Source organism: Natator depressus, chromosome 10 (genome assembly GCF_965152275.1).
Source record: "Natator depressus isolate rNatDep1 chromosome 10, rNatDep2.hap1, whole genome shotgun sequence".
In the NCBI taxonomy this organism is placed as follows: domain Eukaryota; kingdom Metazoa; phylum Chordata; order Testudines; family Cheloniidae; genus Natator; species Natator depressus.
In genome coordinates, this window is record NC_134243.1 from 41118379 (window position 1) to 41135703 (window position 17325).

General features: G+C 49.5%; 1 protein-coding gene across 1 annotated transcript in view; it reads left to right on the forward strand.

The window, feature by feature from the left end:
• HCN4 (hyperpolarization activated cyclic nucleotide gated potassium channel 4) overlaps positions 1–17325 on the forward strand; it is a 183289-nt gene that overhangs the window by 96671 nt on the left and 69293 nt on the right. The window contains 2 exon segments of the mRNA XM_074965866.1: positions 1385–1546; positions 14385–14603. Coding sequence (XP_074821967.1) covers positions 1385–1546; positions 14385–14603 — 381 coding nt within the window.

Sequence of the window (17325 nt, forward strand, 5' to 3'; positions counted from 1 at the left end):
ATATTACAAAAATAGTAAGTAAAGCCAGGCAAGGCATGTTAGATTATCTTTTGTTTTAGCTTGTGAATTTTCCCTTTGCTAGAGGGAGGTTTATTCCTGTTTTTTGTAACTTTGAACTAAGCCTAGAGGGAGTTCCTCTGTGTTTGTGAATCTTTTGTTACCCTGAAAAGTTATCTTCCATCCTGATTTTACAGAGGTGATTCTTTTACCTTTTCTTTAAATAACATTCTTCTTTTAAGAACCTGATTGATTTTCAGTGTCCTAAGACCCATGGGGGGTTGATCTGTGCTCACTTTGTAACCAATTGGTTAGGATATTATTCTGAAGCCTCCCCAGAAAAGGAGGTGTAAGGGCTTGGGGGGATATTTTGGGGGGGATAGGGCTCCAAGTGGCCCTCCCTGAATGTTTGTTTAAATCAGTTGGTGGTGGCAGCATACCGTCCAAGGACAAAAGGGATTTGTGCCTTGGGAAATTTTTAACCTAAGCTGGTAGAAATAAACTTAGGGGGTCGTTCATGCGGGTCCTCACATCTGTACCTCAGAGTGGGGAGGGAACCCTGACAGGGGCATATGTCTGTCTGCACCCCGCCTTGATCACATGATACATGGGCTTCTGAATATATTCTGCTTATGATTAGTATGATGGGGGGAAATACGTTGCCCCCTCCTTGTAAAGGAGAATTAGTGGCTGCAGAGAACCAAATGCAACTCCCTGATTCAGGGCTGCTGAGCCCTCTGGTTCTAAATGGCCCTGTGAAGAGTAAGACTCTGCATACCAGCAGAAGATGGTAGCCCAACTCTGTGTAGCCCAAATCTTCTGTGCCCCCTCCTCTCCACCAGCCTGCCCTCCTCCATGTAAGGCCAAGGGCAGAGGAGACAGCTGGATAGGAGACAAGTTCTGCTGAATTTTTCACTGTAGAGCTCTGGCTGGTTTAAGGCTGCTGTGCACTGTGTGAAAGAATGCTGGCACATGCATCCAATGTACAAACACAGAAAGAGACCCTGCCCTGGGGGGCTTATAATCTATTTTCAAACTGGGGATATCAAAGGAGGATCGCTCCCTGGAGAGAAGTAAGGCACAAGTGAAATGCTGAAGAGCAGCTATGTGATTTATTTTATAAAGCAGACTGAAAATTTTAAATCGAAGTGAAATTTGGATGAAGAATGGGAGGGGGTGGGTATATTTGGTGATTTTTTTAACCTGTTTTCTGACTTGCTCTAGTATTTTGTATTTAACCACTGATCTGCCTGTGGAGAATTGACCCAGCCTTGTCTTGGACTGCCTTTGTTTTGTTGTGGTTCCCTGGCCTGGAGCTTTCTGTCTGTTGGTTGTGTTGGTTGGCTGAGGTGCTGTGTTTGAATCATCTCCCTCCTGGCCCCTGCAGATATTCCACATGACCTATGACCTGGCGAGTGCGGTGGTGCGGATTGTGAACCTGATTGGAATGATGCTCCTGCTGTGTCACTGGGACGGCTGCCTTCAGTTCCTGGTGCCCATGTTGCAGGACTTCCCTGAAGATTGCTGGGTGTCCCTCAACCGCATGGTGGTAAGTGCCTGCTCTTTCTGACACCCCAGAGCCCTCCACAAGCCTGCAATAATGAAGCAATTTCCCTCCAGCCCCCCATCACACAAGCATCCCTCCAGCATCCCCCCAACACACAGCTCCCTATTCCACAACACTTCCCCCCTCAGCAATACAGCATCCCCTAGGATTGCCAATCCTCCCGGATTAGCCAGGACTCTCCCAGAATCAGCCTCAATCTCCTGGTCGCAATTGAAAGTAGTCAGGGAGATTTTAATAGGCCAGAAGTCCAGTCGGCGGCACAGCAGGGCTAAGGCAGGCTTCCTGCCTTCCCTGGCTCCGCACAGCTCCTGGAAGCGGCCAGCATGTCCCTGCAGCTTCTAGGTGCAGGGATGGCCAGGGGGTCTCTGTGTGCTACCCTTGTCCCGAGCACCAAATCCACAGCTCCCATTGGCTGGGAATCATAGCCAATGGGAGCTGTGGGGATGGTGCCTGCAAGCAGGGGCAGAGCCACCTGGCCACCCCTGAGTCTAGAAGCCTCAGGGACATGCTGCTGTCTGAGGTAAGTGCTGCCCGGCTGGAGTCCGCAACCCTCACCCCCTCCTGCACCTCAATCCCCTGCCCAAGCACAACCTGGAATCCCCTCCCACGGTCCGAACTCCTCAGCCCCAACCCAGAGCCCGCACCCCCTCTCGCATCCTAACCCCCTGTCCCAGCCCAGTGAAAGTGAATGAGGGTGAGGGAGAGCGAGCAACAGAGGGAGGGGGGATAGAGTGAGTGGGGGTGGGGCCTCAGGGAAGGGGTGGAGAAGGGGTGGGGCAAGGGTGTTTGGGTTTGTGCGATTAGACAGTTGGCAACCCTAAGCACCCCACAGCTATCCAGCAGCCCTCCATTGCCTCCCCCACTCTAGTATCTTCCTCCTCTCTCTAGCAGTCACCTGGAGGTGGAGGGAGCTGGCGGGAGGTGGAATGTGCCTTGCAGAGCCCTCTGTGGTGAAACAGGCAGGGCTGACAGGCCTGGAAAGCAGCAGGGGCAGAACCTAAGTAGAGCCTGCTCTGGATGCACACAGGAGAAGGCAGGAGCCCAGCTACTGCTGCTGGCAGGAGACAGCAAGGAGGAGGGTTCAAAAAAATTACACAAACCCTGCTCCATGCTGGGAGCAGGCTCTTGTGCATCTGTGGGGCTGAGCTGGGGCGGCAGCGTGCCCAGTGCCTCCCCATAAGGGCAGGCCTGGGTTTGAACCAGAAGCTCCTAATTCCTGACACCAATCCCTGCTGTGGCCTTGAGCAAGTCACTCAGCCTCCCTTGCCTCAGTTTCTCTGTGTATAAGATGGTGCGATCGCACTGCTCACCTCCCTGTCTTGTGGGGGTGTTGTACAGACTATAAAGCACCCTGAAAATAAACTGTGCCAGTCAGTATTGCAACTCCCATAGCAGGAGCAATATGCAGGGCTCTGCTGGTGGCTGCAGTGTTTATGATGAGACATGGAACATATGGTAAGTGCCTGATGAGCTTATGGTGCCTTTCAATATTTCCCAAAAAATTCAGGATCCCTTATTCAAAGGGACAACATCCAGATGATTAAGCAGCAAAACTGACAAACCTTAAAAAGTTTCCTCTTATTGCAGCTCTTATTGCAGCTCCGGATCCCCCAGCCACTTTTTTCTTCAAAATCAGTCACTGAAGCAGAAAGAAACTTGAAATTAAAAAAGTGCAACCAACATCTCATGCCTGCTCCTTTCAGAGCTGCGAAGGGCCAGGGTGGGTGGCGCATCTCAGGCTGAGTTAGAAGCCACAGAAAGCCACCTGTGGGGAGGTTGGTTTGTTTATTTCTCCCCGCTAGTGAATGGTGCCAGACTGACTGCTCTATTGATCTGCAGGACAGGTACAGCACGATCTTCCCCCAGGTTGCCCCCTTTCTATTTCTATTGTGGTGACTAGAGATGAGGGCCCTGTTGTGCTGGGTGTTGGACAGAGACAGAGTGAGAGACAGCCCTGGATGGAAGAGCCTACGGTCTAGACAGACCAGAATGCACAGCAAGGGGAAGTGACATGCCTATGGTCACCCAGCAGGACAGTGGTAGAGCCAAAAATAGAACCCAGGCATCCTGGCTCCCAGTCCAGTGCCCTGGCCACTAGATCATGCTGCCTCTGATTTTCTGCTGATGTGCCTCAACCCTCCCAGGGAGGTACTAGCCTGAGCAGCAGCAGCTGAAAGGGGAGCAGAGTCTCTCTGCCTGGTCAGTGCTGACCCCAGTCAATTAGTGCCAGTTCTGCGGTGGGTTTTGTGACGTGGATACCTGTCCACTAGGAGCTGGGTGGAAGCTGCAAACATGCTGAGCAACCTGGAAGGACTTTCAGACAGTTCTCTCCTGAGCCAGACTCCCAGAGCTTTGCACCCCATCGCTACACTCTTGAACAGCCAGGCTCCCATGCACAGCCTGGCGTGCCCAAGTTACAGTGCAAATTCAGCCAGAACCAAATGTCATCTGGAGGAGCTGGAGCAAGTGGCACCGCAGGCAAGGAGGGGACAGTCCAGACTGACACATGCCAAGCCCTACACCTAGGAAAAGGCAATAAACAGTATGGTTAGGGAGGGATGGAGAAGCTGGATAGCCCAGGGGTCAGGGCACTAGCTTGCAATTTGGGAGACTGGGGTTCAAGTCCCCGCTTTGCCACAAACTCTGTGTGGCCTTGGTAAGTCACTTAGTCTCTCTGTGCCTCCGTTCCCCATCTGTGCAATGGAGGTGATAGCCCCGCCAGCCTGGCATGTTGAGATGAGAAAGCCATTAAAAATTATGAGGTTCTCAGAGACTATGGCAATGGGGGCCAGATAAGTACCTTAGATAGACAGACTTGGGGGGTAAACCAGTGAGTCTGAGACCCCCATGTGATAAATCTGGGCTCCCAGTGCTACCCTGGGGTTCAGTACAGCTAAGGATGTACAAACAATGCCAGTTTGTACCCCTGGGGCATGCAGCAGTTTGGTCACCACAGTCGCTCTCAAAGGACTTTGCAAAGGATATTCTTACCCCACCTTTTTTTTTTTTAGTGGGGAAATTGTGGCACAGGGAGGTGACGTGACTTACTCAGAGTGACCTACTAGGCCAGTGGTGGAGCCAAGAAAGTAACCCCAGTCTCCCGAGTCTCTGTCCAGTGCTCTATCCACTAGGATACACTGCCTCCCACTTGTCTCACCCACTACAAAGATGAGCAAAGGATTGGAGCACGAGACCCATGAGGAGGGAGGAATGGAGCTAAAATTATCATCTTAAAAGGAGATTAGGCGAGGGCAGGGTATGATCACAGCCTATTAATATTTTCAGGAGATCAGTGTGACAGAAGGAAAGGACTATTTGCAGGCTCAGAAGATGGCAGGAGCTGTTCAGGGTGAAGGAAAAGCTAAGCGGGTTGAGGGTCAGGTGAAAAATGAAACACACATCACCTTTGATACAAACAGCCTTGTGAAAACTCCTTGACTCTGGCAACGATTGCTGATGCTCCTGTCGCGTTGCCTTTCTTCAGCTCTAGGCCTAACATATGGCAAATGTGCCCTGGGTGAGGAAAATCAGCCCCCTGGTGCTGTGAAGTTGAAGTGGGACAAGTTTGGGATGACCATATGACTCAGCTCTATCCCTGTGTGAGCCCCAAGGGTTTGCTAGCTGTGGGCTGCTGTCCAGATGTCTCATTCCTAACTTCTGCTATAGTAGATTGGCTCAGTCGCTCACAACTGGCTGCTCTGTCAGAAATGTCCCATAAGCCACTGCATCAGTTCCCATGGTGCCTTCTCCAAAGTGCTCGAGGCCCCGCCCTGACTCCCTGTATCCCCCAAAGCTGGTGGGGGCTTAGCTTGGGCTGGTAGCCTGGAGTTGGGGGTCAGCCGGCTGGCTATGGCCAGGGGGGACCCAGGGTGACTTGAGCCAGAGGGTGGCTGGTCAGGACGGTGCTTGGGGGCTGGCCAGCGGCCCGGGGGTTGGGGCAGTTTGGCTAGGGCTCCTCTGGCTGCAGTGGGCCTCAGGGCTTTGGTGGGTGGAGAGGAGGGAGCAAGGTGGGGTAGGACCTCGGGTGGAAGGGGTGGGGAGTCTAGGAGGAGACATTCACATAACACCCATTTACGCAATGCTTCCTTTGCGGAATTACAAGAAATGCCACAAAACATTTTGGCCTATGTCTGAGCAGGAGCGGCTGAGTGTGGGACATTGAGGATGCCCAGACCTGTGCAGCCCTATCTACATTAGGGATAAAGTCAAACCAGTTTGGCAAATCATTTCAAAAACCTGTGAGTTCACCCACGCAACAGCTCCCTGAATCAGGGAATGCACTAAACTAGGTCAGTGCCAGACGTATGTTCAAATGGACCCCTGCTCAGCTGGGTTCACACACTGTTGTGTAACTTGGTTCTGCTTGGTTGAAAATTTGTTTAATGAGGACAGGACTGTTTCTTTAATACAGTATAAGGGCTTAACACACACAAGTTCTGCCACGTTAACTACCCTGGAACATTCCCTCTCGTGTGGCCGCAGTTATTCTGGTATAGCTATTACCCTTCAGGAAGGAGAATAAGCTACATCAGTATAAGGCACTTTTATCCCCTTATAGTTGTGTCCACACTGGGGTTTGTATCAGCATTACTAGTTCAGTTACAAAAATATCACGAGTGTAACAGATTCGTAGATGTTAAGGCAAAAGAGACTACTGTGATCATCTAGTCTGACCCCCTGCCTGGCACAGGCCAATAGACATATTTGTGCCAGTAAAAAAACCCTGGGCCTAGACCAGGCCTAAATTAACAGTGTGGAGAGGCCCATAAACCAATGGGCATCCCAGAGATTGCAACCATAAGTGTCTGGAAAGGTTTTGTAGGTGCCTGAAGTGCTCAGTGGATAGATTGACGCCCTGAGGCGCTGAGCTGAAGCTCCAGTTTCTGCTGCTCTCACTCGCTGTCACTGGCACACAGCCCTGCCCAGTGCCAGCTGCTCCTTGCTTGCCTACAGCCCTGGCAGTTTGAGCTGTAACCACCATAAGATCTGAAAAGTTACTCAGGGTCTGGTGTGAAACAGGCTGCTTCCCAGGGGGAGCCAGATGCTGGAGGGAATGGTGTTGGCGGTGCAGTAGGTAGCGCTCTTCCCTCTGAGCCAGTTCTGACCCTGTGCGTCAGTAGGATGCTAGGGGGATCTGGTCTGCATTGGGTTACCACTGTACAAAGTACTGCCTAGACCTCTAAAGTCCCAGGGTAGATGGGTAAAGATTATCTCCTGCTTCCTGAGGGGTTGCCGGAGAGGTGAAGTTATTTGTCCAAGGCCAAACAGCAAGTCATTGGCAGAGCTGCTCCCAGTTCTCAGCTCCCAATCCTGTATCTCATTCCTCTAGATCTCAGACCCTGACCACCTGTGGCCATTAGAGACCCAGTTTTTATGTAGCATTGAGTTCCTCCTTTCACTGTCAACTCCTGCAGAGCTGGATGAGAACTGAGTTTGCTCAGTACCTCACCAGAAGAGCCCAACACCACCAGCAGATTTCTGGTGAGAGAGGGTGTTAGCCTGGGTATTTTAGCCCTTCAGGAAATTACAACAGGGCTGATAGAAATCTGTCCTCCAAAATTCTCACTTCAGTTTCAGCTTGATAGAGCATCATAGAATATCAGGGTTGGAAGGGACCTCAGGAGGTCATCTAGTCCAACCCCCTGCTCAAAGCAGGACCAACACCAACTAAATCATCCGAGACAGGGCTTTGTCAAGCCTGACCTTAAATACCTCTAAGGAAGGAGATTCTACCACCTCCCTAGGTAACGCATTCCAGTGCTTCACCACCCTCCTAGTGAAAAAGTTTTCCTAACATCTAACTTCCCCCACTGCAACTTGAGACCATTACTCCTTGTTCTGTCATCTGGTACCACTGAGAACAGTCTAGAGCCATCCTCTTTGGAACCCCCTTTCAGGTAGTTGAAAGCAGCTATCAAATCCCCCCTCATTCTTCTCTTCTGCAGACTAAACAATCCCAGTTCCCTCAGCCTCTCCTCAAAAGTCATGTGTTGCAGCTCCCTAATCATTTTTGTTGCCCTCTGCTGGATGTTTTCCAATTTTTCCATATCCTTCTTGTAGTGTGGGGCCCAAAACTGGACATAGTACTCCAGATGAGGCCTCACCAATGTCGAATAGAGGGGAATGATCATGTTCCTTGATGTGCTGGCAATGCTCCTACTTATACAGACCAAAATGCTCTTAGCCTTTTTGGCAACAAGGGCACACTGTTGACTCATATCCAGCTTCTCGTCCACTGTAACCCCTAGGTCCTTTCCTGCAGAACTGCTGCCTAGCCATTTGGTCCCTAGTCTGTAGCGGTGCATGGGATTCTTCCGTCCTAAGTGCAGGACTCTGCACTTGTCCTTGTTGAACCTCATCAGATTTCTTCTGGCCCAATCCTCTAATTTGTCTAGGTACCTCTGTATCCTATCCCTACCCTCCAGTGTATCTACCACTCCTCCCAGTTGAGTGTCATCTGCAAACTTGCTGAGGATGCAGTCCACACCATCCTTCATATTGTTAATGAAGATATTGAACAAGACCGGCCCCAGGACCGACCCTTGGGGCACTCTGCTTGATATCTGCTGCCAACTAGACATGGAGCCATTGATCACTGCCCATTGAGCCCAACGATCTAGCCAGCTTTCTATCCACCTTATAGTCCATTCATCCAGCCCATACTTCTTTAACTTGTTGGCAACACTTTCCTTGACTTTCTTCTTGTTGCCAACATACCTGAAGAAACCCTTCTTGTTACTCTTAACATCCTTTGCTAGCTGCAACTCCAGGTGTGATTTGGTCTTCCTGATTTCACTCCTGCATGCCCGAGCAATATTTTTATACTCTTCCCTGGTCATTTGTCCAATCTTCCACTTCTTGTAAGCTTCTTTTTTGTGTTTAAGATCAGCAAGGATTTCACTGTTAAGCCAAGCTGGTCGCCTGCCATATTTACTATTCTTTCTACACATTGGGATGGTTTGTCCCTGTACCTCAATAAGGATTCTTTAAAATACAGCCAGTTCTCCTGGACTCCTTTCCCCCTCATGTTATTCTCCCAGGGAATCCTGCCCATCCATTCCCTGAGGGAGTCAAAGTCTGCTTTTCTGAAGTCCAGGGTCCATATTCTGCTGCTCTCCTTTCTTTCCTGTGTCAGGATCCTGAACTCAACCATCTCATGGTCACTGCCTCCCAGGTTCCCATCCACTTTTGCTTCCCCTACTAATTCTTCCCTGTTTATGAGCAGCAGGTCAAGAAGAGCTCTGCCCGTAGTTGGTTCCTCCAGCACTTGCACCAGGAAATTGTCCCCTACACTTTCCAAAAACTTCTTGGATTGTCTGTGTACCGCTGTATTGCTCTCCCAGCAGATATCAGGGTGACTGAAGTCTCCCATGAGAATCAGGGCCTGCGATATAGTAACTTCCGTTAGTTGCCGGAAGAAAGCCTCGTCCACCTCATCCCCCTGCTCTGGTGGTCTATAGCAGACTCCCACCACAACATCACCCTTGTTGCTCACAATTCTAAACTTAATGCAGAGACTCTCAGGTTTCTGCCGTTTCACACTGGAGCTCTGAGCAGTCATATTGCTCTCATACATACAGTGCAACTCCCCCACCTTTTCTACCCTGCCTGTCCTTCCTGAGCTTATATCCATCCTGAACAGCTTATATCCATCCATGACAGTACTCCAGTCATGTGAGTTATCCCACCAAGTCTCTGTTATTCCAATCACACCATAATTCCTTGACTATGCCAGGACTTCCAGTTCTCCCTACTTGTTTCCCAGGCTTCTTGCATTCGTGTGTAGGAATGTAAGATAATCATAGAATCATAGAATCATAGAATATCAGGGTTGGAAGGGACCCCAGAAGGTCATCTAGTCCAACCCCCTGCTCGAAGCAGGACCAATTCCCAGTTAAATCATCCCAGCCAGGGCTTTGTCAAGCCTGACCTTAAAAACCTCTAAGGAAGGAGATTCTACCACCTCCCTAGGTAACGCATTCCAGTGTTTCACCACCCTCTTAGTGAAAAAGTTTTTCCTAATATCCAATCTAAACCTCCCCCATTGCAACTTGAGACCATTATTCCTCGTTCTGTCATCTGCTACCATTGAGAACAGTCTAGAGCCATCCTCTTTGGAACCCCCTTTCAGGTAGTTGAAAGCAGCTATCAAATCCCCCCTCATAACTCACTGAACATCCCGCTTTCTCAGTATGAGGCAGGAGCCCTCCCCTCTTATGCTCTCCTGCTCATGCTTCCTCCCGGTATCCCACTTTCCCACTTACCTTAGGGCTTTGGTCTCCTTCCCCCGGTGAACCTAGTTTAAAGCCCTCCTCACTAGGTTAGCGAGCCTGCTTGAGAAGATGCTCTTTTCTCTCTTCATTAGGTGGAGGCCTTCTCTGCCTAGCACTTCTTCTTGGAACACCATCCCATGGTCAAAGAATCCAAAGCCTTCTCTCCAACACCACCTGCGTAGCCATTCGTTGACTTCCACGATTTGACGGTCTCTACCCGGGCCTTTTCCTTCCACAGGGAGGATGGACGAGAACACCACGTGTGCCTCAAACTCCTTTATTCTTCTTCCCAGAGCCAGGTAGTCTGCAGTGATCCACTCAAGGTCATTCTTGGCAGTATCATTGGTGCACACATGGAGAAGTAGGAAGGGGTAGCGATCTGAGGGCTTGATGAGTCTCAGTAGTCTCTCCGTCATGTCATGAATCCTAGCTCCTGGTAAGCAGCAGATTTCTCGGTTTTCCTGGTCAGGGTGGCAGATAGATGACTCAGCCCCCTGAGGAGGGAGTCCCTGACCACCACCACCCTCCTCCTTGTCTTGGGAGCGGTGGTCGCGGAACCCCCCTCCCTCGGACAGTGCATTTCATGCCTTCCAATTGGCGGAGTCTCCTTCTGCTCCCTTCCCTCAGATATATCATCTAGTCCACTCTCTGCATTAGTACCTGTGGAGAGAACATGAAAACGGTTGCTTACCTGTGTCTGCATTGCTCGTACATGGCCACTCCCCTTTCTTCTTCTGGAGGTCACATGCTGCCAAATATCTTCACCGTCCTTCTGTCCCCGCTGCGCAGCCTGCTCTGATTCTTCAGAACGTTGTGCCCGTAGAAGCATATCCTGACGTTTGTCCAGGAAATCTTCAGTTTCTCTTATGCAACACAGGGTCGAAACCTGTTGCTCCTGACCTTGAACCTTCTCTTCCAATATGGAGACCAGCTTGCACTTTGTACAGACAAAGTCGTTTCTGTCCTGTGGAAGAAAGACAAACATGGCACATCCTGTGCAGGTCACAACCGCTGAACGCTCACCATCCATATTACCTTCCTTCTAAGAGCTTCCTCAGCTGTTGTAGTAACTACTCAGAGAAGCCTGCAAGATGAAAGGCTCTCCACAGGCAAACTCCCTCTGTTAGCCTCTCTGCTGTTCACTGCTCAGCTGGGTTTGCAGCTGACTGGCTTTTTATAAAAGTCAGACCCACTCAAGGCTCACCTGGAACAAAGCACTCCCAATTCACACTTTTCAAACAAACAATCAAGCACACGATCAAACTGACAAACTGTCCCTGCAACAGACACTCATATACTCACCAACACAGCCCCCCTAATGCAGCACTTGGCGTACCTCCTCTCGGACAGATCCCAGGCAAACTCCCTCTGTTAGCCTCCTTCACTTCCTGTTTTAAACTGCAGCACTGCAAGATTAAACAAGTTGCACTGCAGTGTTCAACAGCTGTTGCGTTCAACCCCAAAAGCAGCTGCCTTTCCATGATGGAAATGATAAGTGATTCTCATAGATGTACCGCTGATAGAGCATGTGGGATCCTTCAGGCTGAGAGACGCTGTAGAGAAGCCAGAATGACAAGGTCAATGGAGACATTTCCTGAGCGCTGCCCTACTGGGGTGAAACACGACATTGTCTCCCCACTGTGTAGTGCCCTTCTCTTGCCTCTGTCATTGCGGTGACAGCCACAGATAAGCATGAAGGCAGAAGGGTATCAATGCAACCACTGCACTGTAGGGTGGCTGGGTTTCCATCATGCCGCCTCACCAACCTAAACTGGGCACAACAAAGGGTTATGTGCAGACCATGGCTAAACTGCCCTTTTCACTTCTCCTGGTGTGCACTGAGCTCTGAGGCTGGCTGCTCCATGCTCATCTTATGCTTCTGCTCCCCAGTGATGTGCCCCAGATCATCTTTCTTGGGCCACTCTGCACTGGACCTGTGTGTCCCAGTCACACACACGAGTGAACGGACATACCTGGCCTCTGTAACTTCTCCACAGGCCTTCTCTGACTTCCCAAGATAAGATCCTGCAAGCCACTGCTAGGGATCCAAATTCTCCCACGGGCTGTGATGCTGCAGCTCTCCTGCCCAGCATCAGCCTTCTGCTCACTCCCACTGAGCAGTGACCTACTGTCTCTAATGCAATTTGATTAATACAAACCACATCATTTAACAGGGAAGGTTCATTACACAGAGAGGGAGAGAGACCGCTGTGCTGCCTCTGCCCCCTCACATGGGTGGCAGCTGGCATAACTGGGGCTGTCAATCCACTGCCCACCTCACAGGTGACATGCCATCATGGGCAGAGGTCTGGCCAGGGCAGCTGGTCCAGCCCACAGTCTCAGAGCTCCCTCTAGCCCTTCAGTACATAGACAATAGGCCAGGTGGGGAGAGAGAGCTAATGATTGGAGAGTGTGTGTGTGTCATTGTGTAAGTGATGGAGCTTTTTACAGTGATGACTGATTGCTAGAATGAAGTGGGCCCAGGGAAAGGGAAGGTGGGTAAATACCATAACTGCAAACTAGTGGTAAGGGAACAACACGTTCATTAAAACAAAACCTAGTTTGAGGTGCACATGGAGGAACCTCATGGAGCACTGTCCGCAAGTGAAATCTGTGCTCCCATTCCAAGGTGCAAAATCTGCTCCCCTTGGCACAGTGAGGGGCCCATTTCATAGTAGGGCTCTGAATCTGCAATTACCATGTTGTCTCAATGGCAAGAGATGTTTTCCAATGCACTGGGTTGAACTGGATCCTTGTTTGTTAGCAAGACCAGCCCAGAGAGTTTGACACGGTGAAGAGCTCTATATTTATGGGGCTCTGAATGGGCTACGTCTGGGCTCCTTTTGCTGCTGCTTTTGTTGTGTTGTCCATTTTTAATCAGGACATTATATGTATGGCCACTGAATATAGCCTGGGTCAGACTATCCTGAGTCTCTGTCCACTTGCTTAGTGCCCATGAACACTCTCCAAAGGTTCCAGCTGTTCTTGGCTGCCCAGAAACAGCAATTATATGCTCTGTCTCCATCTGTGCTAGTGGAGCTTCTGACAAGCTTCCCACTGAAGTTGGTAATGTTGGGAGTCCTGTTGTAGATGGGTTACCAGCCTGTTCACCGCCATTGTGGTTAGATCTCTCCATAGTGGGCAGTGTCCAGAAACCTCTGGGAGCCCATTAGCATGAGGCTTCCCAATGTTGCTACATGGTGGAGCTGAGCCAATGGTGGGAAACTCCTAGGAAGTGTCCCTAGTGTAGACAGGGTCTCTCTAGGTGGTTAATAGAACTATTCCTTGGTTATACTACACTCACCCACCAACCAACCCCTCCCCACAAAGAGCTTCCCCAAGCTGGTCTGGCCCATGTTATTGGCACAGATCAATCCGTAACGTTAGCATCTTCCTAGGAACAGACGAGTGGTGAATTTGTGGGTTCTTCACTGTCACTCATGTAACCACAGTGAAGATATTGTTCATATATGTTGTTGCAGCAGTGTGTGATGACAGTGTAATGACCAGGGAGGATTTTGTGGGAAAGACCGTAGAGCTATCACTGCACCCCTAGTGTAGTTAATAAACCTGTATTTGGTGTGTGAACTCAGTCTAGTCTGAGTAGCTCACAAAACCTCAAACTTGCCTGCCTTCAGCCCTATCTACTTCTGTAGCAGTTGGTGTTCTCCTGCTGTTCATTTCAGTGCAGAGCCAGGACTGTGCAGACTGTCCCAAGAAGGCAATGAATCGATTTGCCTTTCGCTGTGACAGCTTAGGGCATCCCTGCAATATGGTCACCCATGGCTTGTGCTGCTCCTAGGGAGTAGTACTATTTTACACTGAAAACAAGTCCCTGCGCTGCTCTTGGGGAAAGGGCTGTTTGGACATTATAAATACTAACTTGCCTTCACCCCTTCATGCCTGTTCAGTTGGGGTCTGGCACACCTAAGCTGGAGAGTAAATCAGAGACGTACAAGTGATGTTAGAATACAACTCATCAAGGGGTTCTAAGCATCAGCTTGGAGCAGGTCAGTTGTGGTACCCCAGCTGTTCCCCAGCTTAACCCAGTTTTTAGGCAGAGCAGTGATTTGCTGCAGTTCCTCCTACAGCACACAAATCACCCTGGGAATCACCCTGTAGCCTTTGTGTGCTGTGATCGATGGCGCTGCCTAAGATCATCCTGGGCTAGCAGCATGTTAGTCTCTCTGGGTTCCCTTTGCAGAAGGTTTGGCCGGAGCCAGTATATGCAATTTGTGTAAATCCTAGCCATGATTTTTAAATGTTGGTGCCTAAATTTAGGCTTCTGTGCCCAGAGTTAGGCACCTAAATAAAAGATCTAATTTTTTCAAATATACTGAGTGCCCAGCTGTTTTCAGGGGAGTTGTATGTGGCCTTTGGGGAATTAAGTCACCGGTTTAGGTACCTTAAATATGGACTTAGCAGCCTAACCTTAGGCATCTGTGTTAAAAGTGTCTGTCCCAGGGAATGTCTCCCTGGCTTCCTTCTTGTGTCCTGTAACACTGCTAAAGCCTTGTCTGTCTGTCTGTCTGTGTCTGTCTCTTTAGAATGACTCCTGGGGGAAGCAGTATTCCTATGCGCTGTTCAAGGCGATGAGTCACATGCTCTGCATTGGCTATGGGCAGCAGGCTCCTGTTGGCATGTCAGATGTGTGGCTCACTATGCTGAGCATGATCGTTGGTGCCACTTGCTATGCCATGTTCATCGGCCACGCCACAGCCCTCATCCAGTCTCTGGACTCCTCAAGGCGGCAATACCAGGAGAAGGTAAGGACCCTGCTTTGCCACAATTAGATTAGAGCTGAGGTGACACCAGTTTATGGATGGTTGGTGTCTTTTCATTCACTCAAAGAAAACCCCACTAGTCCCTGGGAAGAAATCAGTATAACAGCCGCAGGGGGCTGGCTGTGGGAAGGCTGGCCAACCCATGTGTCCACTCTCTTTCTAAAGGGACGTTATCAACTTCAGTGGCAGCTAAAATTTTCACCCACTTTGTCTCTTTCAGGTTTGGTTTCAAAGCCCACGTCAATCTTCCAGAGAGCGCTGCTGTTTTTTAGCCAGGCCTTTCTTTAAAAGTATCAATTCCAACCACTCCAGCGCTTCTGAGCAACCCTGTGCTACCACATTGCTGAGTGTAGCTCAAAGCATGAGAGCCAAACAGACAATGAGTAGGCTGCGTAGCTGCCAGATTAACCACAGGGCGATGCAGTGGCCAAATGTGATGACGTTACAGTGTCATGGTATTACATTGCATCCTTGTGCGTTAGCTGATGCAATGTCAAGACAATAAGTCTCGTGGCACAGTTCTTTGATGGAGTTATTTTGTCCCACCTGATACAAAAGGGCAGGAGTTCTAACTTAATTTGAGGCAGCCAGGCCCTGCATAGTAATGAAGAAGAAAAAGTGCTTGTAGAACTATGTGTAGCTGTGGGCCTAGAGTCTAGGTGCCACAGAGGTGAGGAGTCTACTTAACAACAAGGGAGTTTGGTTACCTCCATACATGCAGACAGGCACCTACCACTGGTCAATAGAGTTCAATCACCTCTGGACAAAAAGGTAGGTAGTCAGGGGAGCCAAGGTACCTTCAGAGTGGGAGAGTGGGCACCCTGACCACTAGACCTCTGGACAAGGAGGTCTAGTGGTCAGGGTGCTACTAGGAGTCAGGAGATCTGAGTTTTAATCCAGATTCTGGTACTGATTTGCAGGGTGACGTTAGGGAAGAGATTTTCCATCTCCATGCCTCAGTTTCCCCATCTACAAATTTGGGGGGTGATTATTATTTAAACAGGTAAAGCAACATGTTTTTAGGCTTCATAGAAGTGAGTTTTAAGGAGACACTTGAAGGAGATGGAGGGGTAGAATTGTGGATCTGGTCCAGATGAAGGTTCCAGCCATAGGAGATCAAAACTGGAAGTGTGAGGAGGAAGAAGCAGGAGTGGCTGGTTGTGTAGCTTGCACAGAGAGCAGGGGCAAAGCAGGAAGCAAAAGGAAACAAGAACAGAAGTAGGCAGGACCTCATTTGTGGGGAAAGCTCAAAACTGAATTTGATTGAGAAGTTGAGAGGGAGCCAGGGAAAGAACTTGAAGGGAAGCTGGGTATGATCGGAGCAGCAGGCAATGTAGATAATTTTGCCACGATATTGTGGATGGTTTGGAAGGGGGAAAAGAGAGTGAGGAACGCTAAAGAGAAGGAGCCTGCAGCAGTCACAGTACAAATTGATCAAGTGTGTGCAGAGTGTGTATGCAAATGTGTTTGAAATGGCAGCATGTAAGCTAAGGACTGATTTGCAAATTGAACTGCCTGGACTTGGTAGCAACAGCTCAGTTTGCATCTGCAGGTCTAGGCAGTAGGGTTTGATCCAGCCAGATTCGAAGTCCAGGGTGGAATATGGCCCATTTGTGTTTGATTCTGATCAATGTGCATAGTCCAGAGCTCTCAAGCACCAAACAGGAAATAAGGACACAGTTTACCCATGGGGACTGCAGTGGGGGGTGGTTGGAGGGGTGTAACATTTAAAGCAGGACTAGAATTTCAGGATGTTGTGAACGAGGGGTTAATCCTGCATGTATCTGAACATCCCCAGGGAAATCTTTATGGCAGAGTCAATGAGCAGTGAGGGCATAACAAAAACTATATTTTATGTGTGCTGGTTACAGCGGATTCATTTCCCCTGGGTTTCTCTCAGGAGCATAGCCAGAGGGAATCAAGTACATTCAATTTTCTGTTGCAAATGGGGCAAAAGATGGCCTAAAAACAAATATATATTTACTTTCTGCATTCCTGGAACTTGAATAGCCGTAATTAAAAATGAGTCTGCTTCATGATTTTCAGCTCCCCAGCTCAATTTAGCTCAGTCCTCCTGGGACAGTGTTTCTGTTGGAGCATATTAGAAGCAGTGAGGTTCAGAGGATTGATTTGGAGAAGCAGCCATCAGGCTGGGGACTTATCCTGAGTTGTTGTTGTAGTTGTTTGTATTCCCACATACCTAGCAGCCCGAGTTGTGGACCAGGCCCTCAAGTGCTTTGGGCTGCTCCTCATTGGAATGGACGTTCTTGTGCAGTGGTCCATACTGTTTGGCTGGATGGGCTGTTTCATGGGTATGATGATGGTGGCCCGGTGCTGAGGAGCGACATAAAGTGTTGGTCTGGGGAATCTTTTATTGTATTCTTGGCTTTAAAGAAAACTTCCCCTCAGGAAAAGGTTCAAATTTAAGCTTGCAGTAAAGTTTTAGGCTGGCTTATGTTTTAGTCAAGCCAGTTTGCTCTTGCATTAGAAAGGCCAGTTGCACAAACAGGGCTTCGGAGGGCCAGAACTCAGCCCCAGACTCTGCAGTCATCAGTGGGAGACTTGTCTGAAGAAGGACTGCATGAGGTGGCCCAACATTCTTCAGTTTGTAATCCGAGCCATTGAATGGTTGGACAGCCTGCTCCAGTTCTAGCTATTGATCGCCCGTTGTGCCCACCCCTAGCTGTATCATAGAATCATAGAA